The sequence below is a fragment of the Planococcus citri genome, chromosome 3, assembly GCF_950023065.1.
Source record: "Planococcus citri chromosome 3, ihPlaCitr1.1, whole genome shotgun sequence".
NCBI lineage: Eukaryota > Metazoa > Arthropoda > Insecta > Hemiptera > Pseudococcidae > Planococcus > Planococcus citri.
The window spans coordinates 78,554,282-78,576,882 of NC_088679.1; the positions used below are offsets into that span (position 1 = coordinate 78,554,282).

Sequence of the window (22,601 nt, forward strand, 5' to 3'; positions counted from 1 at the left end):
ATTATAATTGTCTTATTTAAGAAATGAAAAATCATTTCTGATACGCGACCATTGCTCGCCACGATGATGAAATAGTAAAAACACGACTAAACCAAAACTATACATACATAGATAGATAGGCTACGTACACGAAATTACATATTATGATCTCCGATCCCCATGCATAGTTTGTTTTGTTTTAATAGAAAAGAATTTCGCAAATATACGCCAACATTTTCATAGCCTATATTGTAACAAAATACAAGTCTCAGAGAAGCCTTTCATTTCACGTAGGTTTCGCATCAAATATAACCCATCTCTCAGTAGTGAAAAAACAGCTAAAGAAAAATCAATACCTAAAATAAAACAGAAGCAAGGCAATATATCAAGCAGTAGTAACATTAGTGCATTAGCATTAGCAATATGTAATGTAGGTCTAACGTAAGACTAAGGAAAAAATATCATTGCAAAATGCTGACTACCCATTAACCCAGCCTCAGCCCAACCCAACATACCCCATATTACTGGTATAATATTGATAACAAATACTCGTACGTGTGTTTCGGTTTCGGTCGACCTTTTATTTACTTACTCATCGTACCTATACTACACCTAATAATACACGTAAGGGACAAGAAGCTGGCTATATTTTGAATGCATCAGCGCGCATCACCTATTTTCAACCTACCACCGAGAGATATATGATTATTTTGACAATAGCTATTACAATTATAACGAGTTCATCGTCTAAATATGTACCCAGCAGACCGATTGGGGTCGGTAATACGACTATGATGTACAGTATCAAGGTACCTACATATTATCTGCATAATTTAGGCTTATAATATATTAACTTAGAATGATATAAACGTATTGTATTGCGTAGGACAAATTGAGCCATAAAATGTACGTGTACTTTGAAAATTATGAAAATGTATCGAAGTATCGTTGACTGAATCCTCGTTAAAATTTACTAAACGCTTAAATTATCGATTTGGCGACAATTTGTGCCCACAGTTGACAGAAATCTTCATCATCTAACCCTTCGACGTCTAATTACAACTAGATTACCTATACGATGTTTGAAAAAATGAAATAAAATAGGTACCTATAAATTCAAGCGTTCGATCTATTTGAAAATCAGCGATTTCCTCAAAAAAATTATTACGTTAATTTCCAAAGCATAATTTACCTAAAGTAAACAGAGGAACATCAAATCGATGGAAATTTGCTGTAAAATTTCACCGCCTGAAAAAATTTTCAATCATCAGTTTTTTGGGACTTGCCAGCAACTTTGGCAGCTCACAAGCTGAAATTTTCACATCATGAGAAAAATGGAATGAAACAGGATAAAAAGTATCGTGGGCGATTTCAGGCATCGTAGCTAAATTTTTCTAAAAAAAAAGTGACTTTAGTGACTTCCATCAGTGAAAAAAGTGACCAATTTTCTTTAAATTTCAGCGTTCAGGAGAGCAAAAAATCGAAAAACAAAAGCAAAAAAACGTTCAATATCTCACCTAAAAACTATTAATTTATTCTCTCGCCTGGCCCCACCGGAAAATCCGTTTTTTTTTAATGTGAGAACGAGTAGTTCATTTTTTTATTTTTAAAATTTTAGAATTTGAATTGATGTTTTTTTGAAAATGAAAAAAGACAGGCCTGATCGAGGGCGAAAGCTCTTGAAAAAATGTACCTATTTTGAGAGGCATAAAAACGATATTTTTTTTTTAATTCTGAAATTGTTTAATAAAGAAAATTCGCATAAAATCCTTTAAAAATGAGTAAAAAAAGACTGATTATTTGGATAAAAAAACGATTTTTTTTGTTTAAAAAACGAAAAAAAAATTCAAAAAGTGACTTTTTTGGAAGAAAAGTGACCAATAGTGACTTTTTGATGAAAAAAGTAACCAAAAGTGACTTTTCGTGAAAAAAGTGACCAAGTCACTATAAAAGTGACCCGCTACGATGCCTGCCAGATTTTCAATCTTGAAAACATTCTATTACAAAATTTTGAAATAATCTGATAAAATACTAAAATTTTCAACAATTGACAAAATTTTAATGTTTTTGGAATTTGAAAAGATTTTCATGAAACCTATGCCTGAGCACAAGGAAGTGCAAAAATATTGAAAATTTGGAGAAGACCATTGGCTTATTTTGGGGTAAAAACTCATAAATTTACCAGATTCTCAAAATTAAATTCCCAAAAAAATGGTATATAGTTAAATTTATAAAAACGATCAAAATTCAAATTCGAACCTACATTTAAGTTTTTGTGATCCGAGAAAATATGTACCTAGATACTTTAATAGGGCAAAATAGTTACTACGAATTTGTCGAAATGACGCTTCGAGCGATTCTTCCCTTCCCTACCTTCCTCAAAAAAATTCTGAAAAATAACAGTTCAAGTAAAAAATGTGCCATTTTTCAAACAAAGTTAGGTTCTGAAAATTTTGAAATCAAGTCTATAATATTTTCTTTCATTTTTCCAAAAACTTGATGGAAGAAAAATTATTATTAAATGATCGAGCGAGCGAGGGTAAAATTTTGAAAAAATAATACCTGGATAATTTTTGGAATTTTTTAGATTTTTGATGCAGAAAAAATTGCCATTTTGATGTACTTACCTACCTTCTCTCTAAAAGAATTTCAACCACCGTAAGTAATTTGAAAAACAAAACAAGCCATCAGCTATTCGCTGATTGCAAGAGAGTTTTTGCATTTACCTTTTGCTTATTGGGTGATCTAAATTCTAATGCTGTATGCTTTTGAATAGTTCTTCAACAAATCTTGATGTATGATCAATATAATCTCACCTCAGACATAGACGAAATATCGTAATTTATTTTATTTTGAAAAATTATTAATTTTTCTGAATTTACCGCTTCAATTCTTGTATAGATACTTAGAAAGATGCCCGATTTTTATAAAATTAAATTCAAAATAATCTTTGGAATTTTGCTACACGAAATATCGTTATATTTTATTTTGGAAAATTACAATCTTCACATGATCTTCACCGATTCGATTTGTTTTTCGTTGTTGAAAAAAAAATGAAAGATAAACAACAACAATAATATTTTAAACTTGATTCGAAATTCAGATAAAAACATAAACGTAGCCAATTATTTATGCATATTGCTTAGCATTTTAATAATTAAAATGCTACGACGACGACGACGACGTTGACGACGATGACGATGACGACGTTGACGACGATGACGATGACGACGTTGACGACTGTGAAAAAGTGGTTACAATAGAGTTTTTTCGCGCTCCGCGCAAAAACTCTAATGAATGAAATTTTGACGATTTTTTTTTGAAAAATAGCTCCCTTTGGATGTTTTTTACAAGATTTCAAAACCTTTCAGGAATTAGAGCCCTGCAGGCACCTGACATATCGAAAAATCATTTTCGGCGAATATGGAAGTGTTCAAAAGTAAGTATGTATGACTCAATTTATTGCAATTTTTCACGATTGTTTTTGTACATTAATTTAAAACTTTTTAAAAGTATTAATAATAAAAAAATTATTACATTTTCTGGCCTTGAAGAGCCCGGATTTTAAACCTTGTCACCTCACAGAACTGAAACTCTGAGACATTCTTCAATTCCCATGAATTGGGCTTTTCGACAAATATTTCTCCATGTACCTAATACATATAATTATGAAAAACATGGAGCTCTTAGGTTCTGTTTTTTAAAAATTTCTCTTCAAATTTATTACATCTGTGAGCTTCAAACCTCAGGGACACGGGGAAAAATCCCTGCATTACCCTCACTCTGACTCCAGTTCAATAGTAGGGTCTATTCCAAAAAGAAAATTAAAATACTGGGTGAATTTTTTTTCTTACTTCAACTATACAATATTCCAAAAATTCAAACCGATGTTTTTTTCAAAATGGAACCCTCCCCCCTCCATCCAGCGAAATTTAACCTCATTTCATTTCAATTTTGAGGCGAATGAAAATTTTTCCTCGAGAGCTGTCGAAGTTGGCAAAACAAGGGAAAATGCTGTATTTTTTTGGTATAATAGATACCTATTAAATTTCTCCTCGGGTCTCACAAAAACTTGAGGCAAAAAAAACGAAATTCATTTCAAGTAGATATTTAAAAACCGATACTTGAAAAAAAAAGGAAAAAAATGAATATTCAATATTCAAAAGAGCAATACTAAATTCTACGTACTGAAATATTTTCAAATACCATCCACAGTTCGCAAGTATTAACTACTTGCAAAGCAATTCATCTATTTTCTGATCTAATCTCTAGAAATAAACGATACTGAATTAATGAAAAATAAATATTTGGCATCGAAGCGATTTCCCCTACATTTCTGAAATTAAAAACAGGTAATTTTGGCAAAATACCGTCACTGCGGATGAGGGGGGAAATTTTAGAAATCTGATGATACCATAATATTTATAAGGTGTAAAAACTTTTTTCTTTCAAAAATAATTTCATTTAAACTACGAATTCGAAAACGTTAAAACAACTGTGGAAGAAAATGTGAAATTATGCATTTTCAAAGTTTTTCTACAAAATTCCAAATATGTATAAGAACCAAAGTTGTAGAAAATCCAATTTCTGATCATCCAATTGGGTTGGCTATACAGTTCTTTTCTATAGAAAACTTTATTTTCGAGAACTTGTCGAAAAACTGCGAATTATCTCATTTATATTTTGAAATGGGGCCTGCTCTAAAGGTCAAAATGCTCTAGAGGCACGAATTTAAAAATTCCAAGATAAACATTAGGTATAAGACGTGAAGTTGACGGAAAATTACATTTTCGCAATCGTCTACTTGCCATTAAATTTTATCCAAGAAGCTACAGTTTCAAAATACTTGATAATTATTTTTTAAAAATAGTTCTCATTTGTGCTCAGCTCGAGAGAAACATTTTTCTACATATTTTTCAACCTGTGACGAAAATTGGAGAGAGTTTGATTTAGTTGGAGCTGAAAAAAATACGAAAATTTTCTCAAATAACAGCCCTGTCAAACAGTAAAAAAAAGTACCAGAGAATTGAAAAAAATTGACACCAATTTAGGAAAAAAAAATTCACATCTACCACAAATAGGTAGAGCATAAATAATCCATTCAGAGACAGCTCACATATTTCACGAATAAAAATTCAGGTACATCACTTTTGAAAAGATTTTTTTCTGTAGGTATCAACGTTTCTCTTTCCCTATTGTTTTTTTTCACTCTCACAATCCGCACACATCACATTCAAAATGCAAAATCAACTACATGAAACTATGTTTTCCACTCCCTCAATTTAAATATCAACCAAAAAAAAAAAAAAAAAAAAAACATACACGAATAGACTACTTTGACTGCAGTTATCAAAATCCTATTGGTATGCGCATTATTTTCATCATTTTGTTTCCCAATATACTGTGGTTTAAAAGTATACCTATTGTGTATAGAAGAAGAAATCCACCACGTATATACTGAAATTTGCAACACCGAGACGAGTATTTTCAGAAGAAGACAGACAAAGCTTATTCACAAGAGAAAAAAAAACGGCGACGTCTCTAAAACGAGTCTTGAAAAGAAATATTTTGACAGTTATTAGAAAAATAAAAATAGGTATAGGCTTTGTTATATACTCGTAGTAGTTTGTACACAACACGAGCACTTCGCAACGTACATATTTTTTTCCTCCTTTTTCAGTTTTTCTTTCCTCAAACACGACATCGATATTCATCCCGTTCAAATATCATTTTTCCGACAGCGAAAAACAGACAGATGAAGGGGGGAAAAAAACGCAAAATGGGTCGAATTTTTGCCAAATTTAACACCTAATTTAGCGAAACAAGTGTATAACGTAAGTAAGCACGTACCTATATAGATAATAAGGGAAGAAGAAAATCCGAATACCGACATACAAAAGTTGCAGGGGTGGCGTGAATTTTTCTCTCGGCTATATTAAATACCTCGTAGTTTAGACTTTCATTCCCTAATCGACATTTATACCTACCTAAAAATACTCGCAACACAGTGTATAATATGAACAAGATTACAGTAATTTACTCGCCCTATTAGTTGCAAAGTTTGTTTGGCGCGAACGAAGCCTCTCGCCTCGTCGTGCGAATCTTCAACACCTGCGATGTGATTAGCAAGGTAAACATTATTATGATGCCTATATACATAATTAGGGATGTTGGATAAGATGGCGAATATTTTCACACTTTTATTACTCGTTTGCTGCCTTTGATTATCCCTCCGCAAACGATTAAAAAACAGATTTCTTTTGAAAATTTTATGGTTTCGCTGAATTACCATTAATATTCCCCCTCGAAAAAAAAATCAACAAGAAGCTTATGCTGAGGTTGGAATCAAAAGCTCGAGATTCAGCTACAGGATGTTTGGAGAATTAAAACGTATTTTCTTCATCAAGTAATTCAAATAAAAATAAGACCATGAAATCGAACATGAAAAAAAAACAATTACAAAAGGAATTGCACATACCTAACCCTTGACTTTGGTTTCTGAACTTGAAAGCCCATCAGCGATGGCAAAACTTTTACATTTCAGTTTCAGTTTTAGTTTCAATTTCTTCATTTCAACTTCAAATTTTGTTCCACCTTTTTTCTCATCAAATTCATACCTAATATTTTGGAAATTTATTGGAAAAAAATAAAAATTAACTACCAAAAATCAGTTAAACTTTTCTCAGTTTCAGTTCTAGTTTTAGTTCCACTTTTTTCCTCATCAAATTTGTAATAGGTAGATAGTAAGTAGTACACCTTATTTTGAAAATGTATTGGAAAAAAAATGAAAATTAACCACTAAACTTCAGTTTTGCTTTTTTCATTTCACTGTTCAGTTAAGTATCGGTTTCAGTTTAGCTAGTTTCAGTTACAACTTTTCATCACTATGTGAAAGCAGCAGAACAGCTTCAAAAAAGAAATAAATGATCATTGATCATTTCACACATCTTTTGTTGCCAACATCAAGGAAGTGGTCCAGACTTACACCCCTCCCCTCCCTCCTTCCTTCAACAAATACCATACATCATTGCATTGCTATGCCCATTTCAAATGATAGACCTAATACATAGAAATATTGAGCTAATAGCAATCCACTCAAAATATGGACTTATCACATTTTAACTTTCCAACTCTTATGAAAACCGACAATATTCACTTTTTTTTGGTAGAAAAAACTCGACACGCAAAAATTTTTCAAACACGGTTTTTCTTCATTTTATTTCTGTTTATTTAAATTTTAAACATCCTCATAAAATTTCATACATTTTTGACGGGTTTTTGTACCTACCTTTATTGAAGGTAATTTTCCAATTTTGTACTTTTCTCGTAAATTTGTAGTTTTTCAACTGGTAGACAAACACGGGTTTTCTTCAGTTAAAAAATCATTTCAAAATTTCAAACAAATTTCTTACATTTTTGACGGTTTTTTGGTACCTAGGTACTTGTTGTAGCCGTTGTAGGTCATTTTCCTACTTCGTACTTTTCTCGTAATTATAGGGGTTTTTCTTCATTTCATTTTCATTTATTTAAATTTTAAACATCCTTACAAAATTTCATACATTTTTGACGGGTTTTTGTACCTACCTTTTATAAAGGTCATTTTCTAATTTTGTACTTTTCGCGTAAATTCGTAGTTTTTCAACCAGTAGATGAACACGGGTTTTCTTCGGTTAAAAAATCATTTCAAAATATCTTACATTTTTGACGGTTTTATGGTATATACCTACTTGTTGTAGGTAGGTCATTTTCCTATTTCATACTTTTCTCGTGAATTTGTAGCTTTTTCAACTGATACTTTAGATACCCTGAATTGGCTACATTTTAATTCCAAGAAATTTTCGCGATAATTTCCAACTTTGCAATAAGTACTGCCAACTAAATCACTAACTTGTAGTAATATTAATCGCGAATTCCTTTATTCGAATTAATTACAATCCCACCAAGGTAATAATTATTGCATTTTAGTGACTCAATGTAGTAAAAAGCACTACTTTATTTCGAAATGTAGTAACAATTCACTAATTTGCACCGAATGTTACTAACTTGATAACGAATTATTGCTACACTTTATCAATATTCCCGGAAATATCGCAATAATTCTTATCTTGGAGATAAGCGCTGCTACCTACAGTACGTAGTAATCGCTAACTTGTAGTAATATTATTCGCGAATTCCCTTATTCGAATTAATTATTGTCCTCTCGAGCAATTATTGTCACATTTTAGTGATTCGTCGATTACTTATTCTTCCCTACCGCAAGTGCTAGTTACCAACTTTACTAAGCAATAATTACTACACCATATATAGGTAGTAATACCGAATATACTTTGGGATAACTAAACTAATATTCTTCGCAAGCACAACAAAATTAAAAATTTCCAAATTATCGCTTACTGTTTGATAAATTTAACGCCGTCATATCAGTATTGAATCCTTCTTCTGACTCTAGAACTTTGATAGGTCTAGCTTGTTTACGCCGAGACATGCTTGATCTTTCCAGATATTTCGACTCGTTCGGTGATCTCGAGAAGCAGAGAAATTACAATATGCTTATTTCAGCTGATGGAGTCGCTGTTGCTCAGTGATGGCCAGAACCAATACATGATCGAATGACACATACACGTTAAATCGCGATCAATATTACAGCTTCGTCGATAAAACGACTCATAATACTGCACAACACCGAGTCTTTAAAATAGAAAAATACCCATCATAGATGATAAAATTTCATTAAACCGCGCACATTTGCATCGAAAAAGCACGTACACAAAACTTGCAAAGTTGTAATTCCTCCACGTTTGAACCATCAAAATGATAACATCGAATTTGGCATCTGCGAAGCCACTGTCATCGTGATCTCGATCGCTCAAAAACCACAACAAACCGGTAGTCAAACGTGCTCATTGATCAATATGATCTTATATAAAATCCACAACACGAGATTGACAAACTTGATTTCTTTCCAAAAAAAAAAAAAAAAAAAAAAAAAATGAAAAAAAAAATGAAAATGAACTCAAAAAAAAAGAAACAATAATATAATAAAACGATTCAACAAATGAAAAAGAGAAAAAGAAATCGAACTCGAAGAAAAACCAAACCAAAAAAACAAACTAAAAATTGAAAATAATTAAAACAATCCCGCGTAAAAAATCAAACAAAACGCGTATATCCGACGTCATATTTTCATTATCATTATTATCGTTCGCGCAATTATTATTATTATAAATAAAAGTGTAATATGAAAAATATTTACAGGCGCGCACAGACACGCTGTCGAGGTTCGACTACAACGAGTTAAACTAACGTAAATTCATTATCGGTATTCGTAGTGGTAGGACGACGCTTTCCTGTACCTACCGTCCAAGAAAGCTAGTACTTCTTAGCGGCCGCCAAAACACCAACACTTTATGAAGGCGTGTCCGTCCTACACCAATAACGTGATAATAAAACCTCGGAGTGGGGAGCGATGACTGGCGAATGCAATCGCTTTCAGGGGTAATAATTTCATTTCTCCTACACGAGGTGCATCTCTTTTGGCAGCAGGATGCTGACAAGGAGAGGCGCAATGCGACGGCTACGGCTACGCTCCTGCCTTGCCTAAACATACATATAACGTAATCGTATTTATCATCTCTGAATTCACGAATTCAGGGTGGTGGTGGTGTTATGTACCTATATTCTTTTTCCTCTCGATGATTTGGGTTTTGTTTTTTTCATTTTCTTCGCTTCTCCATGTCTATATGGTCTTTGCTCCTCTATTTTTTATTTTCTTTAACGTTTGGTTATTGTTTGAATGTGTGATGTGAAAGCAGGATATCTGTCATGTTAGACTTACGATTTATCTACTGCAGCAGTTCTTGCTTTTGGGGAAGATTGCAGAAATATACATTTTTTAATAATTAATAGACAGATATTAAGTACTTAACCTATTGAACTGCAGGAAATATTACTTCTAATTAACTTTAACATCAATACTCATCAAGCATGATATGGGAATAAATGATACAGGGTGTCTGCCAAAATTTGATATCCAAAAATCACGACTTTTCGCGACTTTTTTCAGTCTCCCTCCCATTTTTTAAAGAAAAAAAACTAGGATTTCAATAAAGCTCGCATTTTTTGTGGAAGGGAGTTTTTGGAGGGGTAAACTGCCCTCTTTGTACTCCTCTCTCGACGGTCCTGCTCCTCCAGCAATCTAACAATAATTTCCAAAAAATTATAATACATAGGTATTTCTTATAGACAGATAAGTACTAAACCTATTGAACTGCAGGAAATATCACTTCTAATTAACATCAATACTCAATGAGGCATAATTTATGGGAATAAATGATACAGGGTGTCTACCAAAGTTTGGTATCCAAAAATCACGACTTTTCGCGACCTTTTTCTTCAGTACCCTTTCCATTTTTCAACGAAAAAAAAACTAGCTTTCCAATAAAGCTCGCATTTTTTGTGGAAAGGAAATTTTTGGAGGGATAAACTGCTCTACTTCTTGCCCCTCCCCCCTCTCGACAGTCCTGCTCCTCCAGAAATCTAACAATAATTTCCAGAAAATTATAATAGGTACTAGGTATTTCTCGTAAAAGGCCCGAACGAAGTGAGAGCAAAAGCACTTGAAAGACGAAAATTCACAATTCCTCAGAAGTGAAAAACATCATTTTCGATGTGAGAAATCAATTTTTCTACCTTCAAGACTCAAACTTTGGGCAAAAAAAAAACGAAAATAATAAGCCCGACGAGCGAAGCGAGGGTGAAAGCTTTTGAAATTTTGAATTTTTATTGTTATTTAAAACGCTAATTTGGCATTTGACAAGAGTTCAATTGCTCGAGATTGATGCAAACATGGAGCAAACAGGTTTTCCAGCGTTTCAAACGCGATTATTGAAGAGATTATTTTCCAAAATATTTTCGAACAATTTCTGAAATTCAAAGTCGAGCTTCTTTGTTTAGTTCAATTTTCAAAAAGCTTGTCAAATTTCGGAACTTATTAAGATAGGTAATCTTGAAATTTTAAAAATTCAGAAAGCATGCATAATTTTTCAATTTTAATGCTACCTATTCACAATTATCAAGTTTTCACGAAGAGATTCATATCCAAAACCATGAGAGTACGAAACCCCGAAATTTTGGTCAACATGCCAAAAAAATACTCATATAAACTTATTTTTTCGATTTGACCCCTCAAACGCAAACGTCTCCGTTTGTCACCAATAAAATACAGGTGCTTAAAAAAATTTCAAGATGCAAAAGCAGGACTCTAGTGGGACATTTTTTACAAAGTTCATCAAATTTTCAGGTGGTGGGTGGGAAGGGGGAATTTGTAACTTCAATTTTTCGTTTTTCAAATTTTCCAGACATTTTAACAATTTTTTCGAAAAGAGGCAAAAAACTTTTCCATATTCAATTTTTTAACTTTTCAAGGATGGGAAATGAATAATTTAAAATAATAGACTTTAAAAATGACTAAGTATTCATGAATGTTTTGATTTTGCTTCCTTCGACTTGCGATTTTTTCTCTTTTTTTCAAATGATATTTTGTATATAAGATAGACTTCGTTTACCTTCCACCCCCCTTTAAAATGACAAAAATCTACCTTAATGTTCCTTTTTAAATAGAGACGACAAGGGGCCCCCGGTGCCCTATGTTTAAACCAAAAATATACTATTTTCACTTTCTCTAAACGTGAATTCTCGCAAGATTTTGCCCTTACTTCACCATTTTATTTCAAACTATAAATTTTCAATTCCCTATACCTACCTATTTAATCAAAGTCGAAAAAATAGACTCATAACCAAAAAAAAACACACTTTTTTAACATCTCAGAAATCCGAATTTTTGAAAGCTTTCTGCTTTCTCCCTCACACTTATAGCTGGATTCATTGGAAAGTTTCCCTGGGCGATGGTTTTTCGGGGCTTTTGGGAGGTTTTCAAAGGGTTTTCGATAGTTTTCACCATTAATGATCGTAAACCCTTGAAAACCTGCGAAAAGCCCTGAAAAATTTGTCACCCAGGAAAACCTTCCAAAGGAATCCACCTTCTGCACGACAACGCACGCCCCCACACCCCAAAATTGACAACTGAGCAGGTCAAAAAAATTATTTGGACCATTATTCCCCATCCATCATGAAGGCCCGACCTTGCACCAAGTGATTACGCACTTTTTCCAGTTTTGAAACAAGATTATCCAGTGAAAAACACGAAAACGATGAAGAGTTGAAACGGACGGTGATTTTTTCCAAGACATCGGTTTCAAACCTAATTTTGAGGTGCACCAAGTGCTTAAACTTTAATGGTTATTAAAGAAAAATGTTCAAGAAAGTCTGAAGAATAAAATGGTTCAATCAGATTTTGTCTAACATAATTATTACGCAAACGCCAGGGCTGGGAACCTTACTTTGCTAGTGACTCTCGTAATTTATTTTTCAACAGATAGGTACTCCTGAAATTTCACGATAGGTAGAGGAGGGGTAAAAACAGCCCAGAAGGTCCTCAGTAGGCACTCATCTAATTAAATAAGTTATCATTTCCAAACCAGATTTCAGGTCCTTATTTACAGAGTTTTTTGAAATTCTTATAGACAGGGCTTTTTTTGTGGGGGGACGCAGAGGGACGCCGTCCCCCCCCCCAAAGAAAAGTTCGACATTATCGAAAAATTTCCTTAAAACCTAAAAAAATGAACGAATTATAAAAAAATGAAAAAATGAATAAATTTTGGTATAACTTAATAAAAAAAATATTAAATTATCAGAATAGTAAAGTGCAAAAACGAGATCAGAATTACGATGAAAATTCGTAATCTAAATCTAAAATTTAGCATTCAAGTTTGTACCTCAGTACGTATCTTGCACGTCGGGGAGCCCGCTCAAGAATTATTGCAACCCCCCTCCCTCACCGTCGATCCTCTGTGACAACTTTTTTCTTAAAGGGGGCCAAAAATGAGGGGAAAAATCAAAATTTTACCTAATTGATCAAAAAAGCTGAAATTTGGGATATACCCTATTTTCGACATGCCAAATCGATTGGAAACTGTTTCAAACCGTTTTGAGCAGTTTTGGAGCCTCCAGAAAATTTTTGAAACTCGAAATTTCCACAAAATGTCATCAAAATGGAGTTGAATGAAAGCTGAAATTTATTCTGCAAACTAATTTCAATGCGCTACGAAGTATCGCAGGTAAATTTCAAGTCGTTTTGGAGCCTCCAGTGATTTTTTGAAAATTCTTGAGCCTCCAGCAGATTTTTTAAACTTTAAATTTTTACAAAATTTCATCAAATGGAGATGGAAAGTTGAAATTTACTCTACACTCCAATTTTAACACTCTCTGAGAAGACAACTTCAGGTGGGTTCAAGTCATTTCGGAGCCTCCAGCGACTTTTTGAAAATTACTGGAGGCTCCAGCAGATTTTTTAAACTTTAAATTTTTACAAAATTTCATCAATGGAGATGGAAAGTTGAAATTTATTTCGCAGACTAATTTCAATGCGATATGAAGTCGACTACATGGTGGTTTCAAATGGTTTTGAAGCTTTCGGCTGCTTTTTGGAAATTTCAATTTTCCAAAAAACGCCATACGACCTTTCAAAAAGTCACTGGAGGCTCCAAAACGACTTGAAATCCACCAGCAGTCGACTTCGTAGCGTATTGAAATTGGTTTGCAGAATAATTTTCAGCTTTCCAACTCCATTTTGATGAAATTTTGTGGAAATTTCGAGTTTCAAAAAAATCTACCAGATGCTCCAGTAATTTTCAAAAAGTCGCTGGAGGCTCCAAAATTACTTGAACCCACCTGAAGTCGTCTTCAGAAAGTGTTAACCAGCTTTCCAGAAAGGCCCACTGAAAAATTTCATCATCCTCATCTCAGAATCAAATCTTAAGCAGACGAAGTTAATTTTGTGATGAATTTTTGTATTGGTATCTCAAAATGAGCAAACAAAAATAAATAAATTCATCAATTGCACAACTCGCATTCAAGTAGCCAAATTTGAGAAAAAACAAAAGGAGAAAAATTCTGAAGGAGGGTGGGAGGGAGGGGGTAAAATTTTGAGAGCTCCATTTGGTGCATCCGCCATAGAGGCCCTTAACCGATTTAGTTCGCGTCTAGGGCTACGTTCCTAGACTATGCGATTTTTTTTTTATTTCAAGCCTTTTGACATCATCTCATAACTTTTCCTTCAACCCCCCCCCCCCCCCCTCCCTCAATCTGATCATTAGGATGTCTACAGAAATTTTTCAATCGGAAATCACTACTTTTTATCGCCACCTTTCGAAAAATATCTCTAGACAAATTTTCATCTCTCTACCATTTTTTCAAAAATTTTATTTGATTCATCCAAAATCTATCTTTTTTCAGGAAAAACATCCAAAAAATTAAGTCGACAATTTTTTCGAAATTCGGAATAGTTTTTAAAACATTGGCACTAGGTATACTGTGGCGTGTTTCAAAATACTTCCCAAATTTCAGAAATGATATCTTCCCTTGTTTTGGCTTGATTATTACGAATTATGACGTATGTATTTGAGAAGAAAAAAATTTTTAAAACAACGTAAATTTTCAACATGTTCAGTGGAACCCTAAAATTTCTCAAAATTTGAGGATTGGGTAGGGGCTGGAGCGAAAAACCGAGATTTTTCAAAAATGTTCCCTCTTTGAGGATCTGTCCCTCCCCTGCATAGTTAACTCCGAAGCCAACATTTATTCTAGATGCCTTTCAACTGAAATTATACAGTGTCCACTAAATTTGATCAAAATTCTCCAACATTTTTTTTCGCGATCCATCGTAATGTAGCAATGCACAATGAGGATTGAGGAAGGAGGAACATTTCCACCTTTTGAGCATATAGGTAGGTATGAATTATGAATGCATAGATGATACATGATTATAATATAATTTATGTTTAAAACAAAGTGGAAGTAGGATAAGGGTACCTGGGATTTGTTAATAAAATAGGCATTCGTACAGAATTCATACCTATAGTACATAATATTATAAACATCAGCGTATACGTAGATACACGGTATACACAAAATACACGTAGGTATTATAAATGTATAGTTGTTGCATTATTCCGATCCGATGGATGGTAATAATTTATTCGAATGAAAACTAAAAGCTACCTTATTTCCGTCGTCCGTTTCATTATTACAATATATTCAATAAAGCTTGATAATGATATAACATTTACACATGCTTCCGTTCGTATGAACAACGCCTCTGCGTTGCGTCGTCGTCTCTTTCGTACCTCTACCTATGTAATAGCAATATGACCTCTATAAGTATATTGTTTGACGCGCTAAATACAACCACTATTATCGCCATAAACCGCGAGTTACCTATACCTACCTATACCCATAGGCCATAGGCTGATCTGAAATATCTCACAGGTGGTATTGTTGGCATAATAACGTTATTACAAACGCAGCGAGTAATTATTATACCATCTTTGGCTAATTATGACAAATTTTTTACACCTTATAAATTGTTGCATGGTATAGATATACATATCCCTTGTCCAGCTATGGTAATAATAATGGGTAGCAGCACCTGTGACCATTTAAACGCATTTATTATAGAACGTGCATGTTTAGCATACCTTTTAGTTGATTATCATATTATCCTCTCAGTTCGTTTAACTGCTTAATCATTCAAAATGCTTATATTATTAACAGTACATACTTAATGGAGTAGCTTCATCATAAGGAAGAGCCCATATTTTCCCATGTGATTTTCGAGGGGGAGGGGGAGGGGGAGGAGTTCACAAATTGAAAATCAATCCCCAGATCGAAAAAATTTGAGTATACAAACTTACCAATAATGCAATCTTCATTATTCATCTTACCACAGTCGCGTAGGAAACCGAGTGCAAGGAGGTGTTCCATACTTCATCCAGTGCCACAACGACGACGACGACGTCTCATTCTCGTATAGGTAAGTAAAAATGACCTCAAACTCTCAGGCCAGAATCCAAGAACGACGACGACGACGACGACGACGATTAATAGGCGTCGAATGAAAATCGAATACATATTCCAGTAGGTATATCTTTCGAATAAGAAACCTGCATAATACAGACCTAAAACAGAAATAATTAAAAAGTCAAACGCAGTTTGAAAATACTAATTCTGCAGTATACGTAGGTAATTAAATTCAAAATATAATGTACTTTCAGAAGTAGAAAAAAATTGAGAAATCGAGTAAAAAAAAAATCAACAGGTTTTTTGCAGATAAGAATTAATGAAATGTGAAACATTCGAGGAAAAAAATTAGTGCACTTGAACGACTGACTGTAGTATGTATAGCAAGTAACATGTGTATATGGGTATGGGTGGAAGTTGGATGGATACGATGGGAAGCGAAAACTCGAATCCATTCGACGAAACTGCGATAGCGAGACTCGCGTAGTCGCATAATACGAATTTCTTTCAAGGTCCTTGTCCTGCTATTTCTAACTCTGCGTGTATAGGTAATTGTGTATACGTAAATGCTGTCAATGGGAAATAAGGAAGTTTGCTGCGGTGTTTGTTTCTTTTCTTTTGCTGTCTGCGTAAAACATTCACTTTTGCACGCAGCTTTTCCTTATTTTTTCAATGGTAAAGGATCTGCTGCCAGGCGAATTATGATGAGGAGAAATGAATGGGTATGGTTATATCTATATTGGAATGCTCTGAGATTTTTCAGAATTTATCTAAACATCTCAAGATCGAAATTTTGAAAATAAAATGTTTGAGGAGGGAAGGAGGGAGGGAGGGAGAGAGGGTTGAAGCAAAGCTTAGTTTTCAGTACCAAATCAACTTTTTAGCGTTGGTATTTTTCGGTATATTGTGCCTATTCCTCATTTTGAAAATATTGAATTTCTCTTTTATAATCATTTTAAAAATGTGATTAAGCAGAATGCATGAAATTGATATGGTAATTTTATTCGTCCCTGAATTCAGTACACCGAATAACCGGTTGAAAAAATTACGGGAAACTTGATGAAAGAGGAGAAAAGATTAAATTCTACTCCAGGACATTTCAATTTTACAGGAAAAGCTCACGTTGTTCTCAAAGCTACAGACTCGCCTCTTTAAAGATCCCGATAGCCCCAGAAATGAGACAATCTGACGATCGGAGCTATAAAATTCAAACTTTCAAAATAATCGATCCCATTAACCCCCCCCCCTCACAGCTGGCTGTGAGCACCCTTCAAACGGGCGTAATTCAAAAACTTACAATAAACCCAAAAACAATTGTAAAATGATATCCTCCCTTATGTTTTTGGGGTCGCAGAATACGAATTTGACAATATTTTTTTGGTAGGGTAGAGGGGGTGAGGGGGAGGGGGTCTAAAATTCAAAATTTGGCCATAATGACATGTGATATGTCGAAATGTATGTTTTCGAGGATGTAGATCACGAATCTGACAATATTTTTTCGTAAGGGTGAATGGTGGGGGATGAAGTGGGTGAAAACGGTGAAAAACTCAAAATTCGATTATAATGACGTGTGATATGTCGAAATGTATGTTTTCGAGGGTGTAGATCACGAATTTGACAATATTTTTTTCGTGGGGGTGAATGGTGGGGGATGAAGGGGGTGACAAATTCAAAATTTGACCATAATAATGTGCGATATGTCAAAATGTATGTTTGTGAGGGTGTAGATCACGAATTTGACAAAATTTTTTTCGTGGGCGTGAATATTGGGGGATGAAGGGATGAAAACGGCGAAAAATTCAAAATTTGATTCGTGATCTACACCCTCGAAAATATACATTTCGACATATCACACGTCATTATATGGCCAAATTTTGAATTTTTGACCCCTCTCACCCCCTCCCCCACTCACTACCCCTACCAAAAAAATATTGTCAAATTCGTATTCTGCGACCGCAAAAACATGTGGGAGGATATCATTTCACAATTGTTTTTGGGTTTATTGTAAGTTTTTGAATTACGCCCGTTTTGAGGGTGCTCACAGCCCACTGTTCCCCCCTCATCCCGCCTCCCTACAATGTACCTTTACAGATTAATCCATGGTAGCCTGACCCCTGCTGAAAACCCTAAAGTTGTTGACTTTTAAGAATAAAAATGTCGTGTAAAATTATTGTCTCCACATTTGAAATTATCCTGCTTCCCATCTCCCTACCCATCCCCCTCACAATTCAAAAAAAACCGGTGTGGTCCAAAACATTGCGTATTTTTTTGCAATTTTTCACACCTCCATCCTCTAAGGTTGTTGAGGTTATTATGAACGAAAATTCCAAGAAAATGATGATCCCTATACATTTGATATTGCCGTACTTCCCCTCCCCTCCATTCCCCTTCCCTCTCCTCACCTCCCTCCAGCCAGTTCTGAAAAAAGATGGTCCAAAACATTGTGAATTTTTTTACAATTGTTTGCACTTCCATCTCCGAAAGTTGTTGATTTTTATAAACGAAAATTCTGTGAAAATTATGGTCTGTACATTAGAAATTGCCATTCGTCCCCTCTCCTCCCCCTCCTCTTCCTCTCAGTTCTAAAAGAAAGACAATCCAAAAAATTGAAATACCTGCGCTTTTACATACGTTTCCAATCTTTGGCATTGGTTCATTTTCATCAAAGCACAATTTAATCGTTTCGATTACCGACCCCCCCCCCCCCCCACCTCTATAAATGGAAAAGTGAAATCTGAGCCTTTCGAAATTTCTCTAAATGGATACGATCGACTATAGTTATTAAATACCCAGTTCGATTGAAAAATTCTAACAAAAAAAAAAATTAGAAAAAAGTTTTACCGACTCCAAATTTATTCCATTTTTTTGAGGTTCTGAACAAAGGGGCCAACATTATCGTAGGAGCAGGGGAGGTTCTGGAAAAAAAGTTTTTTAATGAAGAAAATTATTTTACATATTAAAATTTTTTGATTTTTCTTAACCTTAAAAATCGTTCATAAGAGAGCTGAGAATGGTGGCGAAGGAGGGGTTTTCTTGAAAAAATAATTCATTCAGGATTCAGAAAAATGGTTTATTTAGCATTCAGAAAAATAATTCTGATTAGAAATGGAAAATTTTCGAAAAATATTCAGAGACTTAATTTTTTATTTTTATTCTTCTTCGATTTAGAGGGCTGCTCTTATATAGGTGCCTGGACTATGGGAGGGGGGTGGGTCACTTCATGTCAAATCAGCCTGGTTAAGGATTCACTATGATTGGCGACCCTCAACCACCTATATGGCTTGTGGCAGGAAGGGAGGGGTTTTTCAGCAGATGTTGAAATTTCTCGTAATAATTCTCACATTTCTGAATTCAATCGCTGAGGACTTCTGTAACTTGGAGAAAATCTGTTTGCAGCATTTCAAATGCAATTGAGAGCAGATTTGATAATATTCGCCAAAATTTCTAAGTTCGAAGTTGAGTCGATTTTTGAAAGTTCAATATTTTAAAAAATGTGAAATTTTGAAAATTTGAAAAAATCTAAGAAGCATACATTTTTTAATGATATTATAATAACTATGAATTTTTCGTGAGGAGATTCGCAAAACCATTGCAAGAGAAGGGGAAGGGAAAGGGGATTCGAATCCTCCAACTTTCGGTAAAAATCTGAAAAGTGTGAAATATCATGCGACATAATATCATTTTATAATATTATGTTTTCGAGAGCGCCGAATACGAATATCCGCTAATTTTTCTGATAAGACTCAATCTAACCCCCCCCCCAATTAGCTTTCCAAATTTCTTGAAAATTACAAAAGTCGTACGACACACGACTGATTAGGTTTTTGAGAGCGCTGAAAACGAATTTCGAATTGTTTTGCAGATCGAGCCCCTCAAATGCCTGCATCAAAGACCCCTTCACTCACGAAAATCTGACAATTGAAAAAAAAATCGAGTGACACGTGCTTCACAAAGTTTTTGGGAGAGCTGGATACAGACATCGACATGTAATGCTTTTCTGATCGAGCCCCTCAAATGCCCACATCGATGACCCCCCCCTCCCCCAAAATGATCTGAAAATCGAAACACTCTATTGAGTGGCATGCTTTACACGGTTTTTTTGGGAGCGCTGAATACGGATATCGATTTATTTTGTTGATTCAATAGCCCCCCCACACCGGCGAAAAATTCTGAAAATTGAAAAAATCGTGTTAGGTATGGTTTATTATGTTTTCGAAATCGCTGAACACGAATATTAGCTAGTTTTATTGATTCGACGTGCCTGCGACGCCTTTATTGGCTCCCAACACTGTTTGAAAGACTGAGGAAGACTTTTTCTTGATGGGAGGGTGAACTTTAAAACTTTTGACGCAGGAATGAAAATTTCTTGATGTTTTGAACTGTGAGAGGGGCTTTTGGTACAATTTTTTTGCACTTGGAGGAAAATCAAAAAATGAGAAATTATTTTCTCACAAAATTTTGCATTTTTTTAGGTAATGGTATTAGCACAAAAAGAAACGAAGTTTCTAAATAAGAGCCCCGTCTCCCCCTCTCTTTTCCTTTACCATATATCTTGTGTAATGAGGACCAAGTAGGTATACATATAATATAAAAGGAAGCAGATCCCCTGTATACTTGCACGACGCAACAATAACACACAAAAAAACTTAATTATCGATTAGACGTACCTATTTATCAATCAAGTATTTTTAAATTATGCGAATTCTCGAGTGTCGAGTAGAGTTTCCGTATTTGAAACAGCCCTATGTATAGTATAGGTAGAGAAATATACTACGGTACTAATTTTCCAAGTAATTTGTCAATTTTATACCGACTCGTGAGCTATATAAGGGTGAAAACTCCCCCTCAGCGATAAGTAGATATACGCGACGAATGAATACAACCCTGCGAAAAATCATTATAACGAAACCTCGATCCGAGTTACAAGTATAGCATAATTATTACGCGGAAATCGATGAAATTGGTTTCAGCAGTATGATATTTTAAAGCTTTCGAATTTGTACCTTGTACTTAACTTTTCCTCGTCGGAATATATTAGTCGATTAATTACCTAAGTAGGTACCTAGTACCTACGCAATTAAATACCATCAGCTTACTCGTATTTCGCGTGCATACCTAATTTATATTCTAATACGGATATGTATGTAATGTAACTATAGATAAAATGTGAAAAAGTACTCCGTATAGTTTTATTTTTCAAATTAGATATTCGCATTTGTTCGTCGAAACAACAAATGAATAAAAAAAAAAAAATACAAAACAAAAACCTATTATTGTAATGGTATAGTCCTATTAATATTCATAAATAGCGGATAAGCAGCAATTAAATAGGAACGATATGGTATAGGGCAGTGCGTACTCGTATTTGATGATATGTAATGCAAGCATAATAGTAAAATAGTATAATGTACATTGTACTGTATTATATCGAGTATAAATTTGTAGAATAATAGCAGGCGTCTGCAGGTGCGTTATGGCCCGCTTATTTTGACGATAATAATTTCGATATATACGCGTTATATTCGACGACGACGACGACGATGATGACGATGACGACGCCAAGGTTCATTCGTGTATTTAATTTTCACGCTGAAATAAATTTATTTTATCGTTTGAAAATTCATTTGCATGAATTAGCCTTACAATACACGTACATTTAGCTACAGCTCGTAGCTATATAGAGGTACCCAAACCTATACTACCCACGCATATTTTACTTCAAATAATCGCGCTTTTGTTTAATAATGAATTCGTACCTATAGCTTAGTTAGTCACCGTCCTAATAAATCGTTCTTTCAATAAAATTGCCCAAATTATTACAATTTATTCGAGAAAAAAAATGTCCTCATGCATGCTGAAGATCAATTTTTAAAAATCAACGGGTGAATTTTTCGGGAAATTTTCACAATTTCGTAGCATCTTTTTTTGTCTTTTGTTGAACACCCCCTCTCCCTAAACTCACGTATCGTTACATCCATCTTATTACAGGAAAAAGACACAATCCAGTGTATACTTTTTCTTTCTTTTTTTCTTCTTCAACGGTGGTTGCTGCAGGTAAAGGTATATACCTATGTGTAGTTGCGCGGTCGTCGCCGTCGTTGTTGTCGTGGTTATTGCACGTGAAGATTATTAATACATGTACACTCGGCTTTTAAACTGTTTAATTACGACAACCAAGACCAAGTTAGTTAGTTAACCATAAATAACAGTGCTTGTCTAATCCATACTTACCATTGGTCACGATGACCACCATAGTCGTTTAAGTGGCAATCCTTCCTTAGTTATAACAGCGTGTGTACGTTACGTATATTTTTTTTCTCTCTTTTTTTCAAACATCTTCGCTGTTTCGCTTTTGTCTCGTCTAATCTGGTTACTTTAATTTTTTTTCTTGTCTTTGTTTTATAATTTTTCAATTACCTACATACGCGTAGGTACAGGTATTTTTACGCCGATGCCCCGTTCCCTTCCACGCATCACTCTCCTCGGTTCTCTTCTCGGCCCGCTACCTGCCTCATCGATAGGTTGCTTCATTATTAGATATTATTATAAATAAAGTCTTGTTTAATTCGTGATAAATGCGCGTGTACTCGGATTTGAGAGGTTCCTAAAGATGGGTTGGGTATCTAGACTTTCTTTTTTTTAGAAATTCAGAACAATTTTGAAAAAGTCCATAATTATTATAACTCTAACCAGGGGATGATGACAAC

General features: G+C 34.3%; 1 protein-coding gene across 2 annotated transcripts in view; it reads right to left on the bottom strand.

The window, feature by feature from the left end:
* The window catches only part of salm (spalt major), a 124,257-nt gene extending 114,423 nt beyond the window's left edge, over positions 1-9,834 (bottom strand). The window contains exon 1 of one of the 2 annotated variants that reach the window (XM_065355573.1): positions 8,374-9,834. In XM_065355573.1, the coding sequence (XP_065211645.1) occupies positions 8,374-8,464 (91 nt within the window). In that variant the 5' untranslated portion in view covers positions 8,465-9,834. The remainder of the gene's footprint in view (positions 1-8,373) is intronic. The other variant, XM_065355572.1, reaches the window with a different exon arrangement.
* Positions 9,835-22,601: the final 12,767 nt, after the last annotated feature.